At 38.2% G+C, this 25,458-nt stretch overlaps 1 protein-coding gene across 12 annotated transcripts in view; it reads right to left on the bottom strand.

Annotated features, from left to right (window-relative positions):
* NRXN1 (neurexin 1) overlaps window positions 1-25,458 on the bottom strand; it is a gene marked incomplete at both ends in the record, with an annotated part of 666,790 nt that overhangs the window by 107,952 nt on the left and 533,380 nt on the right. For all 12 annotated transcript variants that reach the window (XM_082302935.1, XM_082302936.1, XM_082302939.1 and 9 more), the window contains one exon: window positions 9,778-9,949. In XM_082302935.1, coding sequence (XP_082159061.1) covers window positions 9,778-9,949 — 172 coding nt within the window. The remainder of the gene's footprint in view (window positions 1-9,777; window positions 9,950-25,458) is intronic.

The following is a 25,458-nucleotide window of genomic DNA, read 5'->3' on the forward strand; positions in this document are numbered from 1 at the left end:
ACAATTTTATCTTTGCCTTGGCTAAGCATTGGAGACATCACAGAAAAGTTAATTGTAGGAAACATTTTTTGATTGAGTGATCAGGAGCTGACTTAAATTAATATAAGGACAACTAAAAATAAACCTGTAAATCAGATTTTTGATTTAAAAAGAACAAAATTCGATAAACTGAAGGAAGTTAGATTGTGCAATCAGTATAAGGGGCTGGATTCAGCCAGGAATGACACTTGGAAATTCTATAAGGTAAAGTATTAAAATAATGAAAAAAAAAAAAAAAGTATATATTTTTGAGCTTGCACCTGCACGGTTAAAATATACAAGAGGAGACCTACTAGACTGAACAAATACACTATCACAGGCTATATTACAGGAGGGTAAAACCCCAGATTTGCTCAGTAAAGAAAGCAGTGCCTTTCAGAATTACAAAAATAAATAAACACACAAGAAAAGTTGCCAGAACTTAAGCCCAAAGAACCTTCCAAGGGAAGTAAAATAAATTTCAAAGCCAGAGATTTTTAAGTGCTATTAAAGAGATCATAGAGTAGAGGAAAATCACTTTATAGTAAGGCTGGTGGTGATCCAAGGGAGCAGTCTCAATTGACTAACAGGCAGGTATCTATGAAAATGCAGATCTCTGCAGCTCAGAAGAAAGTAATGTACATATTCTTACTGATCTTGTGCGGTCAGAAAGTGAAGAAGATAATCTTTATCCCAGAACTTCAAAATAAGAAGCCAGGAGTTTTTAAATCCAGCTATCCAATGGGGCATGTTATTTTTTGCAGTAGAGAACAGATAACGTAATAGCTTTACATGAGAAGAATTTAAAAAGTACCCAGGTTAAGTATTTAGTCTGACCTTAGCCATATATGCTGCTTTAGAACAAATTTTAAAAGAAATAATTAAAGATAAGGAAGCAATTGGAAAATGAGATAAATTGCAAAACTTTACCAAATCATGTTAGGCTAGTTTAACAGCTGTATTTGACAAGCTCACTAATTTTCCAGATGAAAGAAATGAAGTATATCTAATTTATCTGGATTTCAGTAATGCATTTGATATGATGTCATGTAGCAAATCATGGATTAACTGTGGAAAAAGTACAGGAGTGTAAAAATTGTATGGTAAAAAGCTGAAGGAAAAAAAAAAACCCAAACGATAGCATTGAACAAGGAATTTTTTTCTGTCCTCCTTCCTCTATCTCATATAGAGACTGATATCCTGCTGCTGTAGTTATTGACAGGTTCTGAATAAAAGGGCTGCTTGTTTTACATTACACTCAAGGCTCTCATCTTCCCAGGATGCATCTCCTTCCAGGAACGAGCCCTGGAGTAGTCTCCTGTCTTCAACTCCCACTTCATTCGGTGTCTTCTTTAGCTTCTCGGTGAATCTTTCACACAGATGATAAGCAGTCATTGCTTGTCACATTCAGACCTGCCAATGTGTCAACTGTACCATATTCTGGCCCTTATTTTCCCCTCTATATTGCCTATATTTGAAAAATAAAAAGCCTCAAGAAATAGTTGATGGGTCAGATGGACCAAAGCTCTCCATGTATTTTGGGGAACTGATGCCATCTAGTTGAATGAGTAGAAGATCTACATGTGCTTTTGTCACGGAGACATGATAAACTCAATGCTGAGTCCCACGTGGAGTTAACAAGAGGAATATCATGGTGAATTCCCAAACTGCATTAGACTGTGCCGTAGGAGCTACCACAGACACCACTGCAGATATGAATGTAAGAAAAACAGTGGTTTTCTGCCAGAAAAACTACCTCAGTGGAACTCCTAAGAAAGTACCCAAGCTGAGCTCCACAATCAATCATCTTTTGTATTTTCTTCACTGATCTCAGTATAAAGTGCCAAGCACACAATGATCTCTGTAGATGACATGAAAGTAGACACGATGGTAATGCTGAAGAGGATGCAGATATCAGTCAGGAGGGAAAGAGCCCTTCTGAATTAACAGAAGTGGCAATAAACCTTATACACAAAAAAGTGCAGGTCCCACACTTAAGATATAGGACCAGTTGTACCAGTTCTTGCGATAAATTGGGATACTCCGAGATAGAATTCACAAGGAAAGACTTTCAACAGGTATTCAGCTGCAGAATGATATTGGGCTTTCCAGTTCTGAGGTATGAAAAAGAAAATTAAGATCTTAAGATGCAGAATTGATATCTGCCATACTGTCTTCCTGTATCTTTGAGGTCCTAGTATTCTCACTACTGTCCATTGTCAAACATGTGCCATTGGAAGAACCAAATCCAAACCAGAAACAAAGTGTTGAAGGGAGGTTATTGTGATGAGCGGAAAAATGAGAAAACTATTCTGCAAAAAGACATATAAGAACAAAGTGGAATGAACTGGAAAGTACTTGGACTGAAGGCAAAAGAAAATTTCTTAAGAGTAGAATATTTCTCCTAAGTTACCCTCTAAGAGAAACAATTTATGCAAAGAAGCAGACTTGACCCAGTACATTTTAATTTCTAATTTCTTAAGCTCTTCTATTGCTAACCTAACTTTTAAATACACATGGGGAAAAAAAAGAAATGGCAATGGGAGAAAAAGCCATCCAAACCACTAATCCTTTACAGGGAAAGTGGGCCATTGATTTAAATATAGTTCCATTAATATTTTCTTTAGCATTCTAAACATTCTCAGAACTTGTTTTTTGACTGATAATGAGAATAATCCATGAGCTGTCTACAGCATTAAACCTTTGTCTTGAGCCAGTGCAATCAATTAACAATGTTTGCTATGAAAACTCAGATTATCTCACCCATGTGCATTATCTTTCATAGATCAACTTTGCTTTTACTGCTACAATGCATTTCCAGCAGAGTAAGATTTTTTAACTCTGGGATAAGAATGAAAAATTCTTTGATTGATTAAAATGTTGTTTAAGCTAACAAAGATTTTGCAAAATCTCTCATTCTAGGAAAAAAATGCAAATTGCACAAAACCAATAATTTCTGGATTCCAGAAACGTAAATATTTGGGATTATTAAATGTTTGTATTTTAAAATACCTGTTTAGATTTTTATGCCTTTCATTTTTCCATTTTTTTTCACTGCCTGTCAAAGGAGGTACATTATATTTTTTTTAATTCTTCATTCACTAATCTTTTTCTTCTGTAGTAATCTTGATATTGTCTCTATTAAAGCTTTTATGTATGTTTTCTAACTTTTATATTAAAAATGTCAATGTTATTCAATATATAACGAGTTTTAAATGATCATACTTCCATTGAAGATCGATTGATTTACTCTGATTTTCATTAGGTGGGAATCTGTGACCCTGTTCTCCCTAAGGTAGAGTTTGATCCATCAAAGAACTCAACCTTTACCACAAGGGCTGGGCAAATTCTTCCTGATTACTTTCACATGGAACTTTATCAAAGACTTTTTGCAAATCAAAAACCCCGAGTGTATTAACTCATTCATGTTTATACCCCATTATCGCCTACAAAATCAGAGTAGGCTTAACTATAACAGGTACCAGCAGACCTTCCCAGATGGAGACCTCAGCATAAACAGAACCCCAAGGAAATGGACACATGAAAGGCCATAAATAACACTGATGAGTTTTGCTTTCCAAATCAGGGAGGATGAGACATCACTCAGTCAGAAAATAACTACTGACTTAGCTGGTATTTTTCCCGTTCTCTTCTGACTAATTCCATAGACTAAATATTTTAGACCCACATTTTCCACTCCTAAAGCCTGATTTTATACATATGGCATAAATTTATACATAAAGTGTTTACTTGCACATTCATCTTCTACATATTCCCAGATGGAGAGCTCCTGAGAAATCCTCATGATTTTTCCAAATGCTGTGATCTCCAAGGGAAGTAAAGTATTATGAGGTGTCCTTATTTCATTGGCACTGCTGGTTTCCCACAGCAGGAAAATGGCATCCAAACCAGAAGACATGGGGCAGTCTGTGTTTCACAGAAGCTAATTGCTTGAGCTTTAAGTCTTTTCCATTGGATTTCCCTCCTGGGCAGAAAGGCAATTTTTATTTTGTCTTTGGGAACAAGTAATGAGAGACCCCTCTAGGTCTGTAAGCTTTGCATCTTATCAGATGATGGTGTTCCTCACATCCTCTATGCTTTACCATTAGGATTGAGGGATGACAAATCTGATTGCAGGAGTCAAAACTCTGACCGCAGCAAAGGAACACACATGAGAGAGAATCAAGATGAATTCTTTTAGCCAGAGGCACCAAGTGAGAAAAAAGGTACAAGCACAGTGTTGCTGGACAAATAAATAGCAGTCAGAAGCTTATGTAACTTTCTTGTGAAACACCCTGAAAGTCCCGTGTCCAAACAGCAATGGCAAGGGAGGTTTGAAAACTTGCTGTATGGCAGAAGGCAAGGCAAACACTGAGTAATCATTTACTTGTTAGATTCCTAAATCACCTTGGCTATTGTCACCTTGCATGGATGTGGTGATAACAGGCTGACCGTCCCTTTTATTAGAATATTCAAAGACACATTTGTAAAAGTGCTTAAGATGTCTCCCTACCACCACATTTACACCTGAAAAACATCCTTGATTCTCTTCAGAAGTGGCTGTAGGGGCTTGAATTTGGAAGGTATTTCTAAGCCAATAGTAAGCAAGTTAGGCAAGTACATGGATCTCTTGGGAAATGCTAATCCATTCCTGGAGAAACAAATGTACTGACACAAATGTCTCCTGTTAATTTTATAGTCAAAATCTGAACACAAAACCCAAGACAAATGGATACTATTTACCCTAAATACGACACATGGCAATATCTGACTCCTAGCATTTATCTTAAAGTCGGGTGCACCCCATGAAAAGATGACAGAAGCTTTTTATATTTTCTAGAATACAACGAGCAAGAGAAGCATTTAAATGACATATCCCCTTCTCCTAGCTGTTGGATATTCTGCAGGAACAACCTCTATCCCACAGATCCAGAGAAAGTCCCTAACGAAAATGTGTGTGATCTCAGCTGTTTAATCAAAACCAAACCACCAAAAAAACCAAAAACCAGTTAACCAAAAAAAAAAAAAAAAACAAACCAAACCAAAGCCCAGTACAGAGTTATTCTATATTATACCGAAGCCCTAAGAGCTGGTGATTGCCATATTGCAGAGGTACTTGGCACTAAGCATAATGTCAGTTTGATCTTCTGCCAGCATACATGGACTCTCACACAGGTTCTTCTTTGGTGTTTATGTTCCATCATGATTTAAACTCCCCAGTTACAGAGATACATTTGTTCCAGTAGTCTGGCAGTGCCTTGGACAAGCTCTTTTGTTCAAGCAGTATGAGTGACATGCTCATGCTGTCAGATCTTGGTCTGTCAGGCACATCCCTGACATGTCCTGACCCATGGGGTACATGAGGACAGCTGTAACGAAGTTTACTTTTCTAAGGCTGAGCAGAGATCCAGGAATGACTAGGAGGGCATCGTTTTAGATATTTGCCTACATCAGAATGTATCTTCCAAACTGCTGCAGGGTCCCAAGTATGCTGAGCATTCTCAGCAGACTGAACAGCTTTGAAACCACAGACCCATTGCCCAATATCTAATAGGTCATTTTCTATATAGAAAATTCTGCATCAGTCTGATTTACGATGGAAATCATGAAGAGAACATCCTCAATGGTAAAATGATTAGTTCTGCTGTGTGTTTCAAAAGAATCAGCATTGGGCAAAGTGACTTTGACCTCAGAAAGAATAGAGTTAGTCTCAGAAAAGTGATTTTGAAATTCTTTCACAGTAAGTGGTGGTTATTGTGGCTTTAAAATGTCCTCTGCCTTGCTTTGATATGCTTTCTCAGACTAGTAAAATGTACACGCTTCACTACCAAGGAACAAGAATCAGATAATTAAGAAAACTGTTTTTTATGGTAAATAGATATGGTTCTGAGCACTATTATGATAAAGATTTGGAGCTTTTTTCTTCTCCTTATTTGGTCTTATTTGAAACAGATTTTCTTTCAGGTAAGGAAGAAAATGTTTCAAATTAAATAAAATGCTTTGTTCTCAGATTATGTAAATTCCCTATAAACACTGGGCAATCTTGGCATGAAAAGTCAGAACACTTTATTTAGAAAATTAAGATTTTGAAATTAATATTTTGACCTTATTAAAAAAAATTTCCTTTTCTTTTTTTCAATTTTGACCATAATTCTTAGTTCAGTTTGACACAAATTAACAAGTCCTTTGTTTCATGCATCCTTAGGAAATCTACACTTCAGTGTAGAACTATTACCTAACTGAAGTTACAAGGGCAGCCTCTTCAGAGAAGCAGCTGGAGTTGCTATTGTGGTGCAGTCCCATCACCACAACAGCAGCCAGACCATTGGGAAGGGCAATTAAAACTAGACAGTGAAGCAGACAAGATAAGCCACAAGGAGTCGAAAGGATCTGCATGGAAATGGGGATAGTCTATTGATTAGGAGCTCTGACTGCACAGTCAGCAGTTTTCTCATTCCTGTTTAATATGATCATAAATTAGGCTTCTTCCAGATAAGTTAATGTGAATTCACTATCTGAAAAAGAGGTCAAGATGAAACGCTAAAGTTCTTTGGGAAGATGCAGAGGGATAGTGATAATTCAGCAAAGAGACTGGATTTAGTTAAGAAAGATGGAATATATAAATCAAGTGAAGATACAGGCATCTTAATCAATTATCAAAAAAGTACAGTGTGCCACTCTCAATCACAGGGCTATGCACCAGCCACAAACACAATGAGAAATGGGGAAAATAGGATCATTATTAAATAAAGGGCAGAAATTGAAGTGCACATCCTCATAGCTCTAGCATTTTATTCAGAGAAGTGACAAGAAAGAAATTTCTGACTAAAAAAATTACTTTGATGGTAGTCTGGAAGAACATAAATATGTAAATCTAAACCTCTGTTTCTGAAAAACAACCAGCCATTTCAGAATACTGAAATCTTCACATTTGTCTAGAACAAAACCACAGTTTTCCCAACTATATTTCAAAAAACAACCATCCACCTTAACTAGGATAATCATCCTCTACCACTGACCCCCACCTCTCTCCCTTTTTCAGCTCTCTCATTTCACACCCACTGAGATATAAATTGAAGGTGCATTGGCCCAAAGCAAACTCAAGTCTAGTGGGATCAAGAATGATGTAACAGGAGAGAGACACTACATTCTGTTCATCTTCCAGGGTCACTCTTCTGCATTTTATGCAGCTCTTGGATAAAACACACAAAGCCACCATGGAAGCTCTGTGAAGCATTGCCATGTGATTTTTTTTTTGCAAGGTACCAGCTGTTATTGGGCCTTGGGTGTCCTTATCTACAGCAGTTACATGGGGCTGGATGAAGGATACACAGGCAATGAAACTGGAAAATCCCGAGACTCTGACCAGAAACTTCTCTCAGAAAATCTTCACCCAGCATTTGAAGACCCCAAACTCAAACAAGCAATGTCGTGTAATCAGACATCCCAACCTGAAGTGTAATTCTGAGAAAAATCTTTCCTCATAAAGACCTGCTCAGCTGGTATGCTTTAGACAACCAACTTATTATTTAATCTTGTTTTATTTTTGAAAAAAGAAAATCCAGCATATTTAAGTATGGCAATTTTACTAATTAAGCTGCCTAATCTTGGTTTTATCTTTAATTAAAAACCCCAAAACAACAAGACTGGCAAACCTGATGGAGTGGCATGGAAACAGAAGAGAAAGTTATGGCTAGATGGTCTCGTTCTGAGAAGGGTAAAGAGATGGAAGGTGAAAAGGAGGACAGCAGCCAAAAGAAATGTCAAGGCATACAGGAGCCATAAAATATTACTGTGGGAAAGGCAAAAAAAGTTACAGGCCAAAAGCAGTCTTAGAAGATCCAGCAATAAAGCAAACCAAGGGATTCTGTAACTCAGCTAAGGAAGCAACTGAAAATGCCTTGAAATGCAGCCTGCACATGAATTGCTTGTGAAAACTCAAGAAGTTCTAATTTTATGTTTTTCTTTTTCACAGAAACATCCAACCTTCCTCCACTCCACTAATCCCATCCCAAGGATACCACTATATATTCTAAATTGATCTTTGTTGAGTATAAACAAGTTCTGTGTGCCACCAGCTTCTGAACTCAAGGCTTCTTTTTGTGTTTGAGCCTGTCCACGAGCTCCTTGCTCATCCCCACAGACCTCCTGGCATATTTGCCCGACTTCCTCTTTGTTGGGATGCATCACTCCTGAGCTTGGAGGTGGTGAATTCATGCTCATCATTTAGGTAAAAACCAAAAGAAACAAAAAACCACCTAAAAACTATTTTTCCCTTTGTGCTGAATATGTCTTGAACACAAACTAAGACAAGTCCTCCCCAGCTTCCACTTTCTTATTTCAGCAACCATCTACCAAACACTGAAAAATTAGAAAGCCAGGGGGCACAAGGGAAACAGGAATATCTGAAAGATCACTGAGCATATTTCATTCAGTATCCCCCTTTCCCTCAAGAGTTTATCACCTCTCATAGATGTCTCTAACTTAGAAACAATTAATGGCTCTAATTGCCAGAGCTGTCATTCATTCATAGCACATTAACACATAGGTGGGGTTTTTTTTACAGCTTCTGCTATACGTAACTTCTTTTCCAATACATACTTTCATTATTTCATGTATTCTGAGTTATTTCCAAGAAATTATCTGAAGGGTTATATTTCATGTGTGGATTTTTTAAAAATTATTTTTATTTTTTAAAAAGTCACATAAATAGCTGGACTACAACTGAAATGGCAACAACAATAACAAAAAACCCCATCCTAAATCCTAATAATTAGTCCATGGAACGGCTTATGCATTCCTTACTAGTGAAACACATCCTCCTGTTGCACTCCACCCCCAAAAATGAAGAATTTTCTACTTTTAAACCAATAAATCAGAACAGTCATTTATGCAATAGGGATTCTGGTTTGCATATTTGCCTTCATGTACACCTTTAGATTTGCTGCCTTTTACTTAATATAAACACACAGAGCAACTGTTAAGGGATAACATGCAGATGTGTAAGTTACCATTAATGGCTCAGTAGTCCTACTCAATAAGAAAGGTGGTGCGTATCTGAAAAACCTGTTGCCTTTAAAAATGAATAAAATTAGTAGCATAGTAATCCCCAGGGCATGGCATTTGCATAAAATTAAATATGGGCCTACTCAAGGCAGCTCTGTCATCATACTAGTGGTCCTGTCCAAGCAACCAGCATCATCTGCATAAATAATATCCTGTAGTTTGCATTTGAGGTTAAGGCACCTCAGTTTGGTTGGTTGGTTGTACAATTGATAACTGTGACAGCGTTTGGTTTGTGTCTGCTGGAAGACTTCTGCTAAATTCATAAGCCTCAGATTGCTGTAATCTTGTAATCAAAAGAACACTGACAACCTTTTCCTCAGTAAATGTTTCACCCCATCAATTGGGGATAGATTTGGGAGTCACTTTAAACTGTGTAGCTTTTGTCAAAGCCTTTTTTTTCCCCCCTAAACCAAAATTGCAGTAAAAACAAATGAAAGCAAAGAACAAAACTACTACTTCATGACTCAATAAGTGCATTTTTCCACTTCCAGTAATAACTTGAATCTGGGCTTTGAAACTCACTTAGGAAATGCCATCATCATAAACTGTACATTGCTCAGGACTCTTTTAACTACTTCTGTAGCTACTAAAACACAGCAAAGGAGCTGATACTGCATTAGAAGAGGAGCAAAACGAGGCAAACTCCAGGCATACCCCACCCTCTTAGTGCCAGGTGTTTGTGTGAGGCCTTACCTGCTGGGTAACGCTCGATGACGGGCCAGTTATCCACCTGCAGGGTGGCATTGCCACCACTCCTTGTGAAGCGAACCACGTGGTACTTCCCATCGTTAATGATGGCGTTCATCTCTTCGATGGCGATGTCATCCGTCCCAACATTAAATTTAACTCCAATTTTTCCCTGGTGCTGCATATTTAAAAAAAAAAAAAAAAAAAAAAAAGAGGAAGAAGAAAAAGAAGGTCTAATTAAGAGTTGTTTTGTAAGAAATTGAGACAGTGCGTCATACAGGGGAAGATTTCTAACAACATCTTCCCTCCTCAGATGTAACTTCTGAAGGCTCGTGTGTAGCAGTGACAAACCTTCTGACAGCTTAGGAAGTCTGGGATGCCTTTTTGATGGATAAGTGATATTCCAAATGAGTTATTTCACCAAATTGAGCTCTCTCCTTTTCCAAGAGATTCAGATCAAGATGGGGAGGGGGGAAGATGGAGGAAAGCTCAAGGTTTCTGTCTTTGTCCTCTCCCTCACCTCCATGAGGATTAAACAAAAATTTTCCTTTTAGACTTTCAAAACAGAAAGCCTTGCAGTGTCACTTGGAAGAGATACAAGAATTTTCTGGCCATGAAAGCCAAGTGCCAGCCCTTCTTTTCCTTTTTTCAAACCTCATTCATACTTAAGAGTCTTCACAAATTATAATAAAGAAGGAGAATTTTTTTTTTTTTTTCTCTTGGAGAGATTTTTGGCATCACATTGTAGTGATTCTGAATTAAGTTAAGATCACACCGGCTGATTAAGAAAGAGTTCCCTGTTCAGAGCCAGAGAGCAGGGAAAGACATTGGCTGACACAGGGATGGTGGTAATGTTCCCACTAAGGGCAGAGACTCATTCTTTTGCTGGGATTTGCCTATAAACTCTTGTGTCTGAGTGCTCTCAGGGCTAAGGGGACTTCCCATGTACATCCATACCTGGGACCAAAGCAAAGATTTTTCCAAATTATTGTCATATTGGCATGTTTTCATTTTTATTGACTTTTAATTATTAAAATATTCACTCGAATAAGACACTTGCATTTTAATAACATCCTTTAATGTCTATTAAAGTTAACTTAAGGGCTATGTAATATTTTTTTTTCTCCTATAAAATCAATTCTACTCTTCAATAAAGGTATTTATTACATTGAGGAGAATAAAAGAAAAGCACTGCATAGTATGAGATTAGGCACTTGTGCATAATAAGTGGTAATTCTACATGAAATTTCATGTTCTTGATACTGGTACATCCTTCATTTAAAGTTAAAAATCTTCATGAAGTTTTTACACGACCAGATCAAACACAATGAAATATTTTACTTTGTACATCTTGGCTATTCACATCAAATTTTCCAGAACCAGTTTCACCTCTCCAGCAGAGCTGTTATGTCTGCTCTCTCTTTGTCTTACTACCCTAGCACTGCTTCCTGCAGTAAGTGTATTCTGCAGCTCCTTGTCTCTGGAAGTCCCCCAGCTAAAAAACTCAGGAGTTCTTCATTTTATTCTCTTTTAAAACACCTGACTTTGTTTTCCAACTGCTTGCAGTTACACAGCTGAGCAGCTGCTGAACACCTTTGCAGTTCCTCAACATTTTGGCACGACGCTATCACCTCTTCAGCTATGACCTTTTTTGAAACAATAAAAGGGCCACTCCCTGATGAGATTTGCAGAATGACTCCGAAAAATATTTTTTGTTTGCTCAGTTGATTGAACAATGTCCTAAACATTCCTCTTTTTTTCTTTGTGGATTGTTCTAACATTTCTGCATTGGCTGGTGCTACTTTTCTGTGTCTATAAAAGTGTCACTTAAGAGTGTCACTATAAGGCATCCACTTTATCCAATTCATGCCCATCTTCTTTTGCCTCTGGTGTGAGTTGCATAGCAATTTCCCAGTTTTCTTGGAAGGGTAACTGTACCTCTTCTTAATTTTAGCTGTTTCAACTAGACTCAGAATAAACTTCACCCATTTTTTCCCATGGATGCAGTAGCTTATTTGTTTCACCTGTTTCATTCATATGCTTACTCTCTTTACACAGAAATATATACAAAGAAACATAATGTTGTCCTGGCTTTAAAGTAATCTCCTCTTTTAGTAATTTTTGAAATGCAGAAAACCAGCATGTAATGATAATGGCATATGCAACTTTTCTTAGTACTTTCAAGAAATCAAAGGCTCTGAGGATTAAAAAAAGCTGACTAATTTTACAGTGACTCATAATTATACTATTCATAACCTACACTTTAAATACTGGCTCTCTTATTTGCTATATATATATGCATATACATATATTTTAGATTTTTTAAAAAATGATAAAGAAAACAAAACAGCTTTACAGTGAATAGAACTGTCACAGGCAAAAAGAAGTGGCACACAAGGTACACATATCAGTAGTTTTTCCAAAGTTACAGCATGTGGGGCTGCAGCCAAGTTGCCATTTACAAATGGTCAGGTATTGGCAAGTGAAATGAATGCTTTGCAGACTTGAAAGCAGATTTTCAGCCTTCCTTTACAGATATATACTTTCTAGTGAAAAAACCCCCAAGTTTCCCTGACTTCCCCACCTTTATATAGAAATACTGTGCACAGACACCAAACATGCAGACACAATAGCAAATATCACCCTAAAAGCTGGTAACATACTACCGTGATTCTTTTGTCTTTATTTGTTATATATTTATGTATCTGAAAGCACAAAAAACTCCATTTTAAAGGGTACACTTCATTTTTTCCACACTTCTCCAGCACCTGTGGGCATCTCTGTAACCACTCACCCCCCCAAATAAAAAAAAGGAAGCAAACCTGTGTTTCACATTGAAGACTTCCTGATTATTATATCCATATTTTAGTTTGACTTCTGGACATCACATCAAACATTATATGAATTACAATCCCACTGTGCACAGCCCTTTAGAACCACAAAACAAAACATGATGCTGCAATAAGCACCTTTCTGTGTAGATAGGGGGTTTTCTGAGCCCTTGCATTATCATGCAGGACTTGCTGCACGCCTCCTGCACTGCAAGATAACATTATTTTTCATTTGTTTTTGGTTAAGACCACGTACACACAGACTTATTGTGGATCAGCTGACATACAGTAACTTGTTGAGATAACTTGATCTCAGCCTTCAACCATATTATGATTAATCTGGTGGGTCTGTAACCTTTTAGAAAGAACTGGTTTTTATATTTCCTCTTTTTGGAGCAATATGGTAGTGCAGAAAGGAAAGATACTGATAAAATTGAAGCCTACTAAATTACTATTTTCACTTTGCCAGCCTCGGTTGCATAGTAAAGCGGTAGAAATTTCCCTTTATCACTTGTTCATTCAAAATAATCATAGAAGTCATTCTTCCTTTCAGAAACAGCCTCAGACAAATGCTGAATGAGAGGTTCCCTCTTCAGCAGCCTGCTGATGGGCACTGTAGAAATGCCTGTGCATCACTAAATACTGCAGTAAGTCAGCACTTCTGTTGAATGGTGCTATCCCTGACAACGACCCAAAAGAGTGCAGGCTCATATTCGCACAAGCAAAAATTTTTTTTTTTTGCCCACAAGCAAAGATGATCATTTCAGAGCTCCCCTGGTAAAGATCAGCTCTGTACACAGAGCCCATAGAAGTCCACTGCACTCTTTATGGTTCTCAGCCTCTGTTTTCTTTTTCTCAATCTCACCCAGTTGTGAGAGAACATAGTAATGAAATCAATTCCTTTTCCTACCGTGCCTTTATCTATTCCAAACTGCTAAGGCCACAATAACAGAGCAGTGTTGTGCAGGAGGAGGGAGAATTTCCAAGAAAGGCCGAAAGAGAGGATGCACCTTCAGGAGAGGAGGGATGCATTTCAAGAAGTGGCATAAACATTGTGTTTATGGAGATTATTTTGAACCTCAGATCTGAAGGTAGTAGGAATAATGCTAAATGCCCCACGTCAGCACCACTGCTCCCTGGGACAACACAGCACAGGGACCTTGGATTCATGTACAGATGCTCCATGACATTCTGAGCCCATCAGCAACTCTAGAAACGCCAAACTTTTGGTTTGGAGGTGCTTTGGCCACCAAGCTGTCCTGTTTCTGAGGCCAGGGTAGCTTTTATTTCTACATTAACTACAGAGGCAGATAAGTTAATTTGTTGTTGGCCAAAGTGCCCCTGTACATTACCGCAACACACAATGCAGGCTTTGTTTATAGCTTAAATTCTGCTGTCCAAGCTCACAGGCTAAGGACAAACATGTCAATGGCTTCAAAGCAGTTGGATAAAACCGTGAGATAGCTCCAGTTCTATGCTCCCAATGTGCTCTGAAACACTGGGAGCTTTGATTGCTCAGATAGTATAGGATGTGTATGTGTGCACCTGTACATACCAATCACTTCAAAATGTTTTGTCTTCAAAAGCTCTGGCAGCTACTGCTGTAATCTAGCAACTCCAGGGGAGTATTTTCAAGCCTGTTTTAAGAATTGTGTACTCTAAATACTTAACAGACTTCTGATGAGGCACCAGGAATGCTGATGAACCCAAGAACCAAGCAAGAAAGGTGGAATGCAAATCAAGCCAGCAGCTGACACTGCAATTTGTTCCCTGTTGGACTCTAGTTCAGGGCTACCAATCTGCCAAAATGCAGTAAAACCAATGCTAGTATTATATATATGTAATTGATATTTCCTATAACATCAGCAATGCTTCACTGCTCTCTGTAGCAATAACTCTGGAATTAGTCAAACATGAGTGCGTGCAAATTTGGCACAACAGTAGTTTTAGAACAGACTGCAGACAACCTAAGCTCGTAATGCTTACAACCTTTAACCACTTCCAAGGAAAAGTAATAACACTGTGACTCCCACAGGTGCACAAATAGAGAAGAAAAAATTCAAGCATGTCAGCTTGCATTTTATATCATCAGCCCCTGAGGCACCACTTCCTGGTGAATGTGGTAACAAAGTCTTACAACTAAGTGAAGGTTTACTTCTATTTTATTGAAGTGTAAGTTTCTTTAGTTTTATTAAGAGTGAGATCATTTTCACTCAAATGTAATCAGAGGTTAATATTCCGTATGATAGAAATCTATGGAAGATGATTAAAACAATCTCTGGGTTGCTCAATTCTGTAAGGAAATGTATATTTTAAAATAGTACTGCTTGCTTCAGAAAGTGAGGGGAGGGATATACAACAGACAGAAGATACACTTGAACTCCAAGACCAATGGAGTAACTACATATATTTTAGTCCAATAATCCATCGTTATTTCTTATTACCATCTAGTATCTTCCAGAAGAAATGCTTCCTGGAAAATATACAGAAAATATAAACCATCTGTGAAGAATTCTTTGAGTGAATACATCTCTTATATGCCAGTGAACTTTCTGAATACTGAGTTTTAAATTCATTCTTTTGGGTTTTACGCCATTAACCTAACACTATATTTTTTTTCTTGTTGTTGTTATTGCTTTTCTCTATCAGAAGTGACAAAATAGCCAACCTATCTTTACCAACAATAACCATTTTTTCCCTTTTTAGTCAACTGCAAGTCAAGACACCACAGAAACAGGCATTAACCTGTCATACCTCATCTTGAGTACTTACAGTGAGTTTTTGTGCCCTTTTATGAATTCAGAAAGGTAACCATTTGCAGGGATGGATTAGAGCTTTCAGCATATCAGTGCTTGACATACTGCAGAAAATGCAGGAGGGGCTTGAAATCTCTATCAAAGTGCTGGCAAGCAAAGTTACTACTTAGAGGTTGGCACTTTGAGCAAGGAAGCAAAGACTTCTGCTGATGCCTGATAGGATGCATCCACCTGGTACTCAGTCTTTTGGCACCTGACAAGTGGGAAACTGTTTGGTTTCTCTTTCTTTTCCCAAAAGCTGGTAATGTGTAGCCAGCGTGGAAAAGCAAAGAAAACAAAACAAACTAACCAAACTTTCCCTTTTTCTGGTTTCCTGGTGAGGACACTGAGCTATTCCCAGTGTTCTTTCTTGCAAGTTCTCACCATTTATTTGCACCATTTATTTTCCCAATGTTTGTTTCTTAAGTTCACATCTTTGTAGACCTTTGGTTACGAGAAAAAAAACAACCCAAACAAAACCAAAATACTTTCATCTTAATCCAAGCTACAAGTTCTGATAATTGTACTGAAAAGCTGAAAACCCAAAGCTGTGCAAGACACTGTGTTGGTAGACCGCAGAAAGAACTGGAAATCATGTTAAATCATCACTGGGCTTGAGTGGAGGCTGGAATCCAAATGTGGCCCTTGGATTCCTGTGAGAAGAGCAGTCAGATCTACGATACCCATTTACACACACCAGTTGGAAATGCAATCCTGGCAGCAAAATGCTGCCTAACACTGTGCTATGCCACTATTCAGATTATTCATAGAGGAAAAATGCCTGCAGAGCCAGAAACGTTACCAGTATTTCCTGCAGCACCTGTGCATGCTCACCTAAGCACACATATACCTTTTTCATCTACACCAAGATCCTTCCAGAGACAGTACAAAGCACTTAAAAGACAGATCAATAATCATAAATATACAGCAACAAACCTTTTTTTTCCTCCCCTGCTTTTGGGATCCTCAACTGGTTGTGTCATGAATTTGCATCATATTTCACTCTCCCATTTTACTCAGAATTTCTGTAAGACCCTTTAATAAACCTCTACATGACCCCAATTTCATGCCATTAAGTTATCTAGGTTTTCTAAATCGATACGGAAATAATAAAAATTCATTGTTCACCAGATGTCCCTGGTTGACATACAAGAAATAGCACTGTCACTGTAACAACATTATGTATACAAATACATACAGATGCTAACAGAGCTACTGCACTCTTAAACATTGGTCAATAAAAACTAAGCATCTTCTAGCCTTAAACCAATGACCCTTAAAAGAAATAAGGGTGAAAAGAAGAAAGGGTGAAGGAAAGAAATAAGTATGGGCTCAGCATCCCACTAATTTACAGCTGAGGTGCACCTGGAAAAAGAGACACCTAAGTGGCTCACTAAGTGGAAGGAACAACATGTGACAGAACAATCTTTTATGTCCCAAAACGCCATCTATGTGACTCACAGAATGAAATTCCTGGAAAGAAGTTATCATGAGAGCAATCATTCACTGACCCAGCATCTCAGGGCAGGAAGCAACTACTCTTTACTGCTATGAAATAATGACTTGTATTACTTTTCTGCTTTAAAATAGTTGTCCTCACTGTTGCTTTAAAGTGTTATAGCAATTCGATTTATACATGAAGCTCAGCAAGCAGAAAATATAGAAATATTTATAAAACTACAATTCTGACACTTCAACTCTCAGTCTGCAGTCTTCCTGCTTAGTTTCAAATGTTTTAATTCTCACTGCTATATATTATAGATTTATTATTTCAGGTTACCCTGATGATGAATTCCTGAGACAGTGCAATTAGCTGAACAACCGGCCCCCAAAATGCAAGTTATGAAAGACATATGGTGTAGAGCCCACAGCAGCAGCATACTGCATCTTATTATCCACTCAGCATCATTACTGCAGTACACAAAATTAGGTTTTTCTGAGAAAACCTGCAGTAAAGAACAATTTAAGTAGCCAGCCCTTAATGTGCTATTTCTTTCAAAATAAAATATTTCACAGAAATACCTTGACCTTACCAGTGCCTCACTCAGGGGCTTCAGGCATGGTAAGATGCTATGGATGGTTTGAAGAGATGCTGTTCACCAAACAGAGCATAGTCTGAAAGAAACCAAGTCTTAAATAATGGCCAAGGTAGCTCACAGGGCTTGGCTTTGCTCTGCACACCCATTCTCCATGAGGGCAGACATCTTGAGTACCTTAAACACAGGATGTCCAGCCTGAGGAATTCTATCCTCACTGGCAACTCCAGCTACTCACAGATGGAAAGCAGTGCTCCTCCCCACACGTATATCAACATGTGTTTCTGAAAGGGCACGGTGAGATTTGAAAATTAGGCTTGCTTTCCAGTTTTTCATAGTGTGTTTTATACAGAGATTATAAAAAAACAGCATTCCTGGAACTCAATACAGTCATCCAAAGGTGTAAAACAAAGGAGTAGCACCTTGGTATCAGTACAATCTAATCCACACTGCAAATTGTCCTGGCTTAAGGGCATTGATTTCCGTGTTTAGAAAGGTTTCACAGAACTCTTCTGATAATTTGTCTGAAACAAATCCAAAGTCTGAGTGAGTAGGAAGTATAACTGGGACCAGAAGTGAAGAATCAGCAAATTCTCAATCAGGTTTTCATGCTAAATGATTAATAGCCATATGAACAACACACATGCTCATGAAAACACCAGTAATTATTTTTTGAGAATCTGGGTCAAAGGACTTTTCATATTAAAAGCCTGTAAGGAATTATTAAAATCCAAAAATGGCATTAGACATCCAACTCCTATTGAGCTTTAATGAAAAATGAACACCTACCTGCCATTCACACCTTTGCTAAGCTCTCTTTTAATATTAACCAGAGTTTTGAATATTTCCAGATGCCTACCACAAACACTGGGAAAAAGCACTTTTTAAAGACTTCTTAAACACACATTTTGTATTCCTTTGTTGTTCTGATTGACTGTATGCTAATGTACTTCTAGAATAGTTTCCTAAATATTGTTCTCTTGCTTTGGGGTCACCAGCTGGAAATAACCTGTTCCTAATTCATCTTGGCTGCTAGGTACTTATTAGTGACAAGAGTTTACATGAAAGAAGACTGAACAGAAGAGGAAAAAATCCAGTCCACAAAGTGATTTAAAAGCTGGGCATCTGAATAGTGGACTTAGATGAATATTTTTTGCCTCCTACCTGTAAAATGAAGAAAGCATGGTATTGTCACTTCAGAAAATTGTCTATCTGAAGCAATTTATAACTGAAAAGTAGTTCAGCAGAAGTAAAACAAACAAAAAAAAAAACCAAAAAAAAAAAAAAAAGAAAGAAAAAAAAAAGAAAAAACCCCAAAAATATCGACTACTGGTCTATGAGACAAATGTAGAACTGAAGTGAAAAGCCCTCTCACAAGGACATGTAACTACGCTGTTACAAGCCAGCACAGCCATAACATGCCACAGGTTGGACTTGGGCTCCCTGCAAGAAAGGCAAATCCTGGTTGTTGTCCCATTTTCTGAGCAGTCCTATCACTTCTGTTGCCAGCTTTTTTCCTTTTATCCTCAAGTGTGGAGCCATTCTATGGCAAGCTTTCATGCCATGTATATTTTCCTCCACGGTAGTAGTTTCCTTTATCTTACCTTTCTTCATCTTGAAGATCTTTCAGAATCAAAACCAATTTGACAATTTACTGGTGTGCTGTGCTGTGCAGAGTAGCCTATTATCAATGCCACAACAGAGGATCTCACTTCTTTTGATCACTTAATGCTACAGAGCATGTAAAAACCCTTACACCGAATACATGTAGCACACGAAGTGATCAAACAGTGCTTGTTGACTGGACTGTAAAATCCCTCAGATAGCTGGAAGGGAAAGCAAAATCTGATAGCTACCTCCACGTTCTCTGCTCCTGCTGCTAACAACCCCCAAGGTTTGAAAGACATTGTTTTGGCATCTTAATAAAGCAAAACAAAACAAAACACCACCCTGTGGAAGAGTAGTGCTACAAATGAAAAGGCTCTGTACAAGAAATCATTAGTGTTTGTGAACGGCCTCTACAAGGTAGAACTCTCTGGGGGGAAGCCCTGCAAAATAGCACGAGCACCTTTGACAATGTGCTCCTCAATAATCAAGAAGTTCCTTAATTTTATTTAACAAGAAATCTGTCAGACAACTGAAGAGGCTGACCTTGAGAAAATCAGAAAAGATCAAAACTGAATTTAACGTACTCCAAGGGAGCTTTGCCTCTAACATGTCGATATTGTCAGGCTCTGAATGCCTTCTGTGAAGCAGGGAACAGTCATGAATGCTGTTATCCTTACTGGAATGGTCAGCATCAAGCTTGAACGATGTCCAAATATATTCGTGTTCATGAACACAAGGTTGTTTAAAAAAATCCCTAACAATGTCTAAATACTTGCTTTACAACAAGTAAAACAACAGCCATTAACAGCCCAAATTGCAATATGCATCATTATCTTTAAAATGCACGTGGGAAGGAAACAGCATCATCGTTTTAGTTACAAACTCTTCACTTACAACAGACTTTTATTACAATTGGAAAGCACCATTTTTGGAAATGGGGCATGTTAGGCAGCCAGCAATCAATGGTTTAGGGCAGCATTCTAGCCTCACTGGTGGTGTGCTCCTGACTTCTCCCCTTACTTCATCTACTTTCTTCTCCTTTTGTTTTTTATTATACTTGGCAGATATTTGCCTTGGAAAGTTAAAAGTCAGAAGGAACTCCATAGAAGTCAAGGCTGCTTTAGAAATAGTAACATGCTAAAAACAGAACATTTCTCATTAGAGTTACTTGTCACTTTTTCAGAGCTTCTGCCTCGTACTGCTATTCTCACACATTTCACTGTGGAAGAGATGTGATGGTAAAATATTTGAAAGACAGCTGATGCAAATTATGTGCTTTCCATTTTATATTTTTTTTTAATTCTGTCTTTACTAAGATCAAGGTTTTACTAGAAAGACCTTAGTAGAAAGCAGATATATAACTGTTTTTCCTTTTCACACTTCTACATCTTTAATGATAGTGAGGGACTATTTGAAAAAGAAAAACAGTATATTAATAATTTCATTGCTATTTGGTCAGATAAGCTTTTGCAACTAAATTAAGGTGGCAGGGAAAAGAATGGGCATCTCTGAAAGGGAAGGGAAAAAAAAACCATCAAAAACCTGCAGAGACTCATTGGAAATGGGACTTCCTAAAAACACAGCAGGGGAAAAAAGTCTGCATCTTAAATAGTCTCATAGGGAAGCTTATGTTTGAAATAACTTGTGATCTGCACCAGATAACCCAATGTCTTGCTGACTTTGCTGGTGTCACAAAGGTGAGGTTTCCACATGGGTGAACAAACCACTCGAGCAATTTATTCAAAAACATTAGACTCAAATTGGCTTTCATACAGCACCAGGCAAGGTAGGTGTGTGTGCATGGCTGTGCACACATACTGCCTTTCTGACATTCTTCTGTGCTAAATGAGATAACTTAAAGGCTATAAAAAGAAAACCCTATTTCTTTTCCTTCTCTTATTTTTTCCAAATTGTTCTTTGCCCACAAATAGTCTCATTAAGCAGCAACACCATCAGAGGACATCAGGCACACATTCTTTCACCTGAAGTGAAGCTCTAGCTTTTTGCCACTTCTGCTTTGTCAGTGCAATTGCTAACAGGTTTATTGGCTCTGCCAGTGCAATGGGCATTTGTGATTGACAGATCTCCCCAGTAAACACTCTCCCATTTCCTCTCTCAGCTCAAGCAGAGCATTGTGCAAGTGCTGTGCCCACCCTGCTGTGAGGAAACTCCACAAACTCCAGCATAAAGAACACACCACAAGCAAGGAATCTACTGGAGCTGCTCTGCCACTAAGCTCTGCTTCTTATATTACAGGAGGGCTTACATTAATGCCTAGATAGTTTTAATTATTATTATCTTCTGTGCTGCATCCCACACTCAAACAGTGAACTGGAAGCAGAAAGGTAAGTGCTGACAGTCAGCCATTTTTCCACCTGCTCTCACCAATATAAACCCATCATGACCTGCAGATACCTCCTTGAATGCTTGTATCTCTCTATATTTGATGTATGCAGATATACATATATAGGAGAGTGATGAGGTGAAACATCCCCTCGTCCTGCCCACTCCCCATGCAGAGGGGTAAGATCAAGAATTCCTGATTATTTACTTATCAAGGCAAATCACCTTAATTAGGGTCAAATTCTGTGGCAGACAGTTTAATTCATTCTTCAGTTTCTGTGTGTGAACATATTTCTTTCTACAGAACAATTGATTTGCATCTCAATTCACACTCTTCAATTACATTTTTACTTTTTAAAGGAAAAAGAAATTAAAATAGTATCTTTTGAAATTAGCATACCTGTTAAGAGGAAGATCCAATTTAATTCATAAGGAATTAATGTTTCCTGCTTTTTTACTCCTGTTATCCTGCTGAAGAAATTCTTGCAGAGATTGCACTACTGGTGGGATCAAGGCAGTTCTCAGCCTCTTAAGCTCCTGGCTGAAGTGCTGATCCCAGTGAAGGAGAAGGATGCGTTCCCAGACAGAGAAATACTCAGACACACAGGAAATCTTGTGCTGTCACAGGTACCTCTTTATACCTATGTGTACCCCAAGGGAGGGTGGCTGGTTTCTGTTCCTTCTCATTACCCTCCTAACAATTATTTCAAAAGATAATTTTCCTATTAAAAAAAAAAAAAAAAAATTCCCCCTCTGGCATATGGCTAAAATTATTTAATTTGGAAAGGTGTCATGGATTCACTGTTTCAAACTCTAAAATTGCCACTGCCTACTGTATTTATCTTTATGTACTTATTAGCATTGATACTGAATAAGGAAAGGTTTTAGCTTGACTCCTAGTAAATGAGATGGATAAAAATAGGAAAAAATAGATGTGAAAAACTGTTTAGTCTTAGGAAGTAATGAAACTCAATACGAAGCCTCAGGATGTGATTCACAGGGAGATGGCCTACGATCCACTAGAGAGGCTTGCTTTGAAAGCTTTAGACAAAAAATAAATAAAAGAGGAAAAATATATAACCAAATATTATGCTCTTAATACTTTCTTAGTTTTTTTAATAAAGGAACCTAAGACACGGAGGTAAATCTTCCATATACAGCCTCTAACTTCTTTGTCATTCTTGTATCTGTTGGACAATGGGTGTAAGGTTTACTGGATACAGAAGCAAACAAAAATGGGGAGCAGCACAGTAGGAGCAGCCTTTAGCTTTAGAGATGTAATTTATGATTTATAACTTCAGCATTTATTTCCTGACAATTTATAATCTGATAATTATAAATCCACAGCATGAACTAGATTCCAATTCCTTGTGAAATATTTTTGCATCATATTTACAGCTGTAAAAACAAACAGAAAAGCAGTTGTTGGGCAGCCCTCAACTCAGAGGGATTTAGACTCGGTTTAGGAAACACTCTAACCTTATTCCAAACCATGTAATTGCAGGCTGGGATACTTTCCACTTCAGTGAGTAGAATACTGGGATACTTTCTACTCTGGTAAGTGCAAGGCCTTCCTGCCAGGCAATTCCCACCACTATCCTACACAGCCATTCCAAAAGCAGAAATGTATCTGTTTAATGGATGTTTCTATACTGTTTCCAGCTTTCCCTCCTCACTCTCCCCTCCTCCCCAAGATTTCCTGGACAAGCTGAACTTTTCCAGCTTCCTTGGTTCCCCTTTCTGGGGCACAGCCTGACAAAGGAGTGACCCCACTCCACGCTTGCCCTGCTCCTGGAGAAAAAGCCATGTGAAAGAGAATTGTAATGGGAAGTGTCAAGTTAGCAGAGCCTCACAGAGCCTTCAGGGATCTTTGAAAATACATTAATGACTGCAACACAAGCCCACTGTGGTGTTATAGGATCTTCCCAAGCCTAGTCCTAAAGAAGCTTCCTATGAATCAGTGACGTCAGATTATGAAATCAAAGCTTGCCCTCTCCTTGCCCTCCTTCTTCCTTATAATATATATACCTTGCAACCCACATAATTTCCTCCTGCCCCACAAAAAAACCCTCAAATTATTTTCAAAGCAGAACATGGTAAAATGTGAATATACAAAGAATTGTGCACGGATGGTGCCTTTCTGCTCCCCTCGGGCAATCCCTTTAGGGATATTATGGTTGGTAATAATTTGCTTTGCTTTAAAAAGCAAATAAGTGCAAAATAACAAATGCAAACAGTGAAAATAATGCAGAAATACGTAATGAAAAATTTTTACGTGCTGCAAAAGTCATTTCATATTATGTAGACTTAGAAAAACAATTCAATGTAGATATTGTCTGAAGAAAAAAGTATTTCATGCCTTCTTGCTGCCACTAGAACAGCTTCAGCAAACAGTTCTAACCAACCCAGTGAGCCAAATCATAAAGCTTCAGGCAATCACAAAAAGCTATTGATTTTCAGAAAAAAAGAAAAACGAGCTTTTTTAGCTGTAAATTCCTATTGATATTTGACAAAAGTGTGCAAGGGGCATGTGCCAGTATAGCCACTGTGGGAAAAGCCAAAATTGCAGCTTCTCTGGTTAAGCTCCTCGGAAGTTTATTGTGGTCAGCCTCATCCTGCTCCATCCGATCTTGGATCAAATAAAACACAGCACATATGATTCCCAAGAGCAATAATCAAAACTGAGAGTTTCAGATTCTGCTGGAAACAAAATTACAGGAAGAAGAAATGAGCTGGATATTTCTTTTTATTGCTGGGAAACAGATTTCTAACAACAAACCATGTGGATTTATTTTATTTTTTTGAAGTCAGCTCACCTATCCTGTGTAAATACATCACTGATGGATCCAATGCGATCCCTCCTCCCCTTGCACAGGGCAGGCCTCCATTCACTACAAGCAAAAGCATTTCAAAAGCCAGGTTTAGGCCATCCTAAGAAAGGATGACATGAGGCTGAACTATATGTTATTCCTCCCTTCTCTGAACATCATCTCACTTGTTTTCCCTCCTCCTGACAGTGGAAAAAAAGAGCTCATTCCCATTGCAGCCTGGGTCCTCTGGTCACCATTAGTGGGACAACTCATCAGTGCCTTTAGGGTTGACACCAACCTTTTCAGCCTGGAGGTGTGTCTGAAGAACGGGTTGGGCTACTTTCTCCTGCAGATAAAAGCTATAAAGATGGGATAATAAACTTTGAACAGTTTCTAAGGCACTCAGATGCAAAGCTGCCAGCAGCTGGTGTTGCATAAAACACTGCAACCCAACTTTATCACTGCTTTTACTCATATGACCTAGAATGGTTTGATTACATCTATGCATAATATATTCACATTTCTGCCTGGATATACTATGACTTGCACTCAGTCTCTCACCTTAAATATGCTGTTGACAAAACGAGCTGGGGAGGTCCCAGGAGTGCAAACTGATAACAGTTTTTTAAATTGTAGGGTGGGAGACACAGGTAAATATTTCTTTTGCTACATATGTAACAAAATGACCTGCTGAAATTATATTGTCAGAGTTTCCAACCAAATGCAGCAAAACCTAAAAGGCCTGTGCACTTGACCAGTGCCTGATAATTCAAACATTCAATAAGTGAGAATAAATCAAGTCTGGGTAGAGCCACACAGCAACTAAAAGGACAGAAAACATTCACTGAATTTCAAGCATTTGACAAAACAATTTCCTTCTGGACCTTCATTTTGGAGCACAGCACCCAAAAGAGAATAGAGATGGGAAGCTCCAAAGATTTCACAAGCCTTTGTTCTGATCTCCCTATGCCTGAAGATGCTGCTCCATTTTCCAGCTGCTTCTTGCACCACTTTCTAAGGGTAGGCTGGACTAAATTCCGTGTTTAATTTAACATTATAATCCTGGGAAACAGCTGTTTGCCACCTTCCAGAGTCATTCACGGGAGAGTTTCTCCAGGTTTGTTACCAGCGGTGAAGGGGGCTGACAGAGGAAAGCGCCATCACTTGTCCCCTAAAATCACCTTGCTGCTTTGTATTACAGTAATAAATACATAATGACATTGTGCATTTAAAAAAACCACCCCAAACAAACAGCAAAAGCCTT

Source organism: Coloeus monedula, assembly GCF_965178545.1.
Source record: "Coloeus monedula genome assembly, chromosome: 2".
Classification (NCBI taxonomy): Eukaryota; Metazoa; Chordata; class Aves; order Passeriformes; family Corvidae; genus Coloeus; species Coloeus monedula.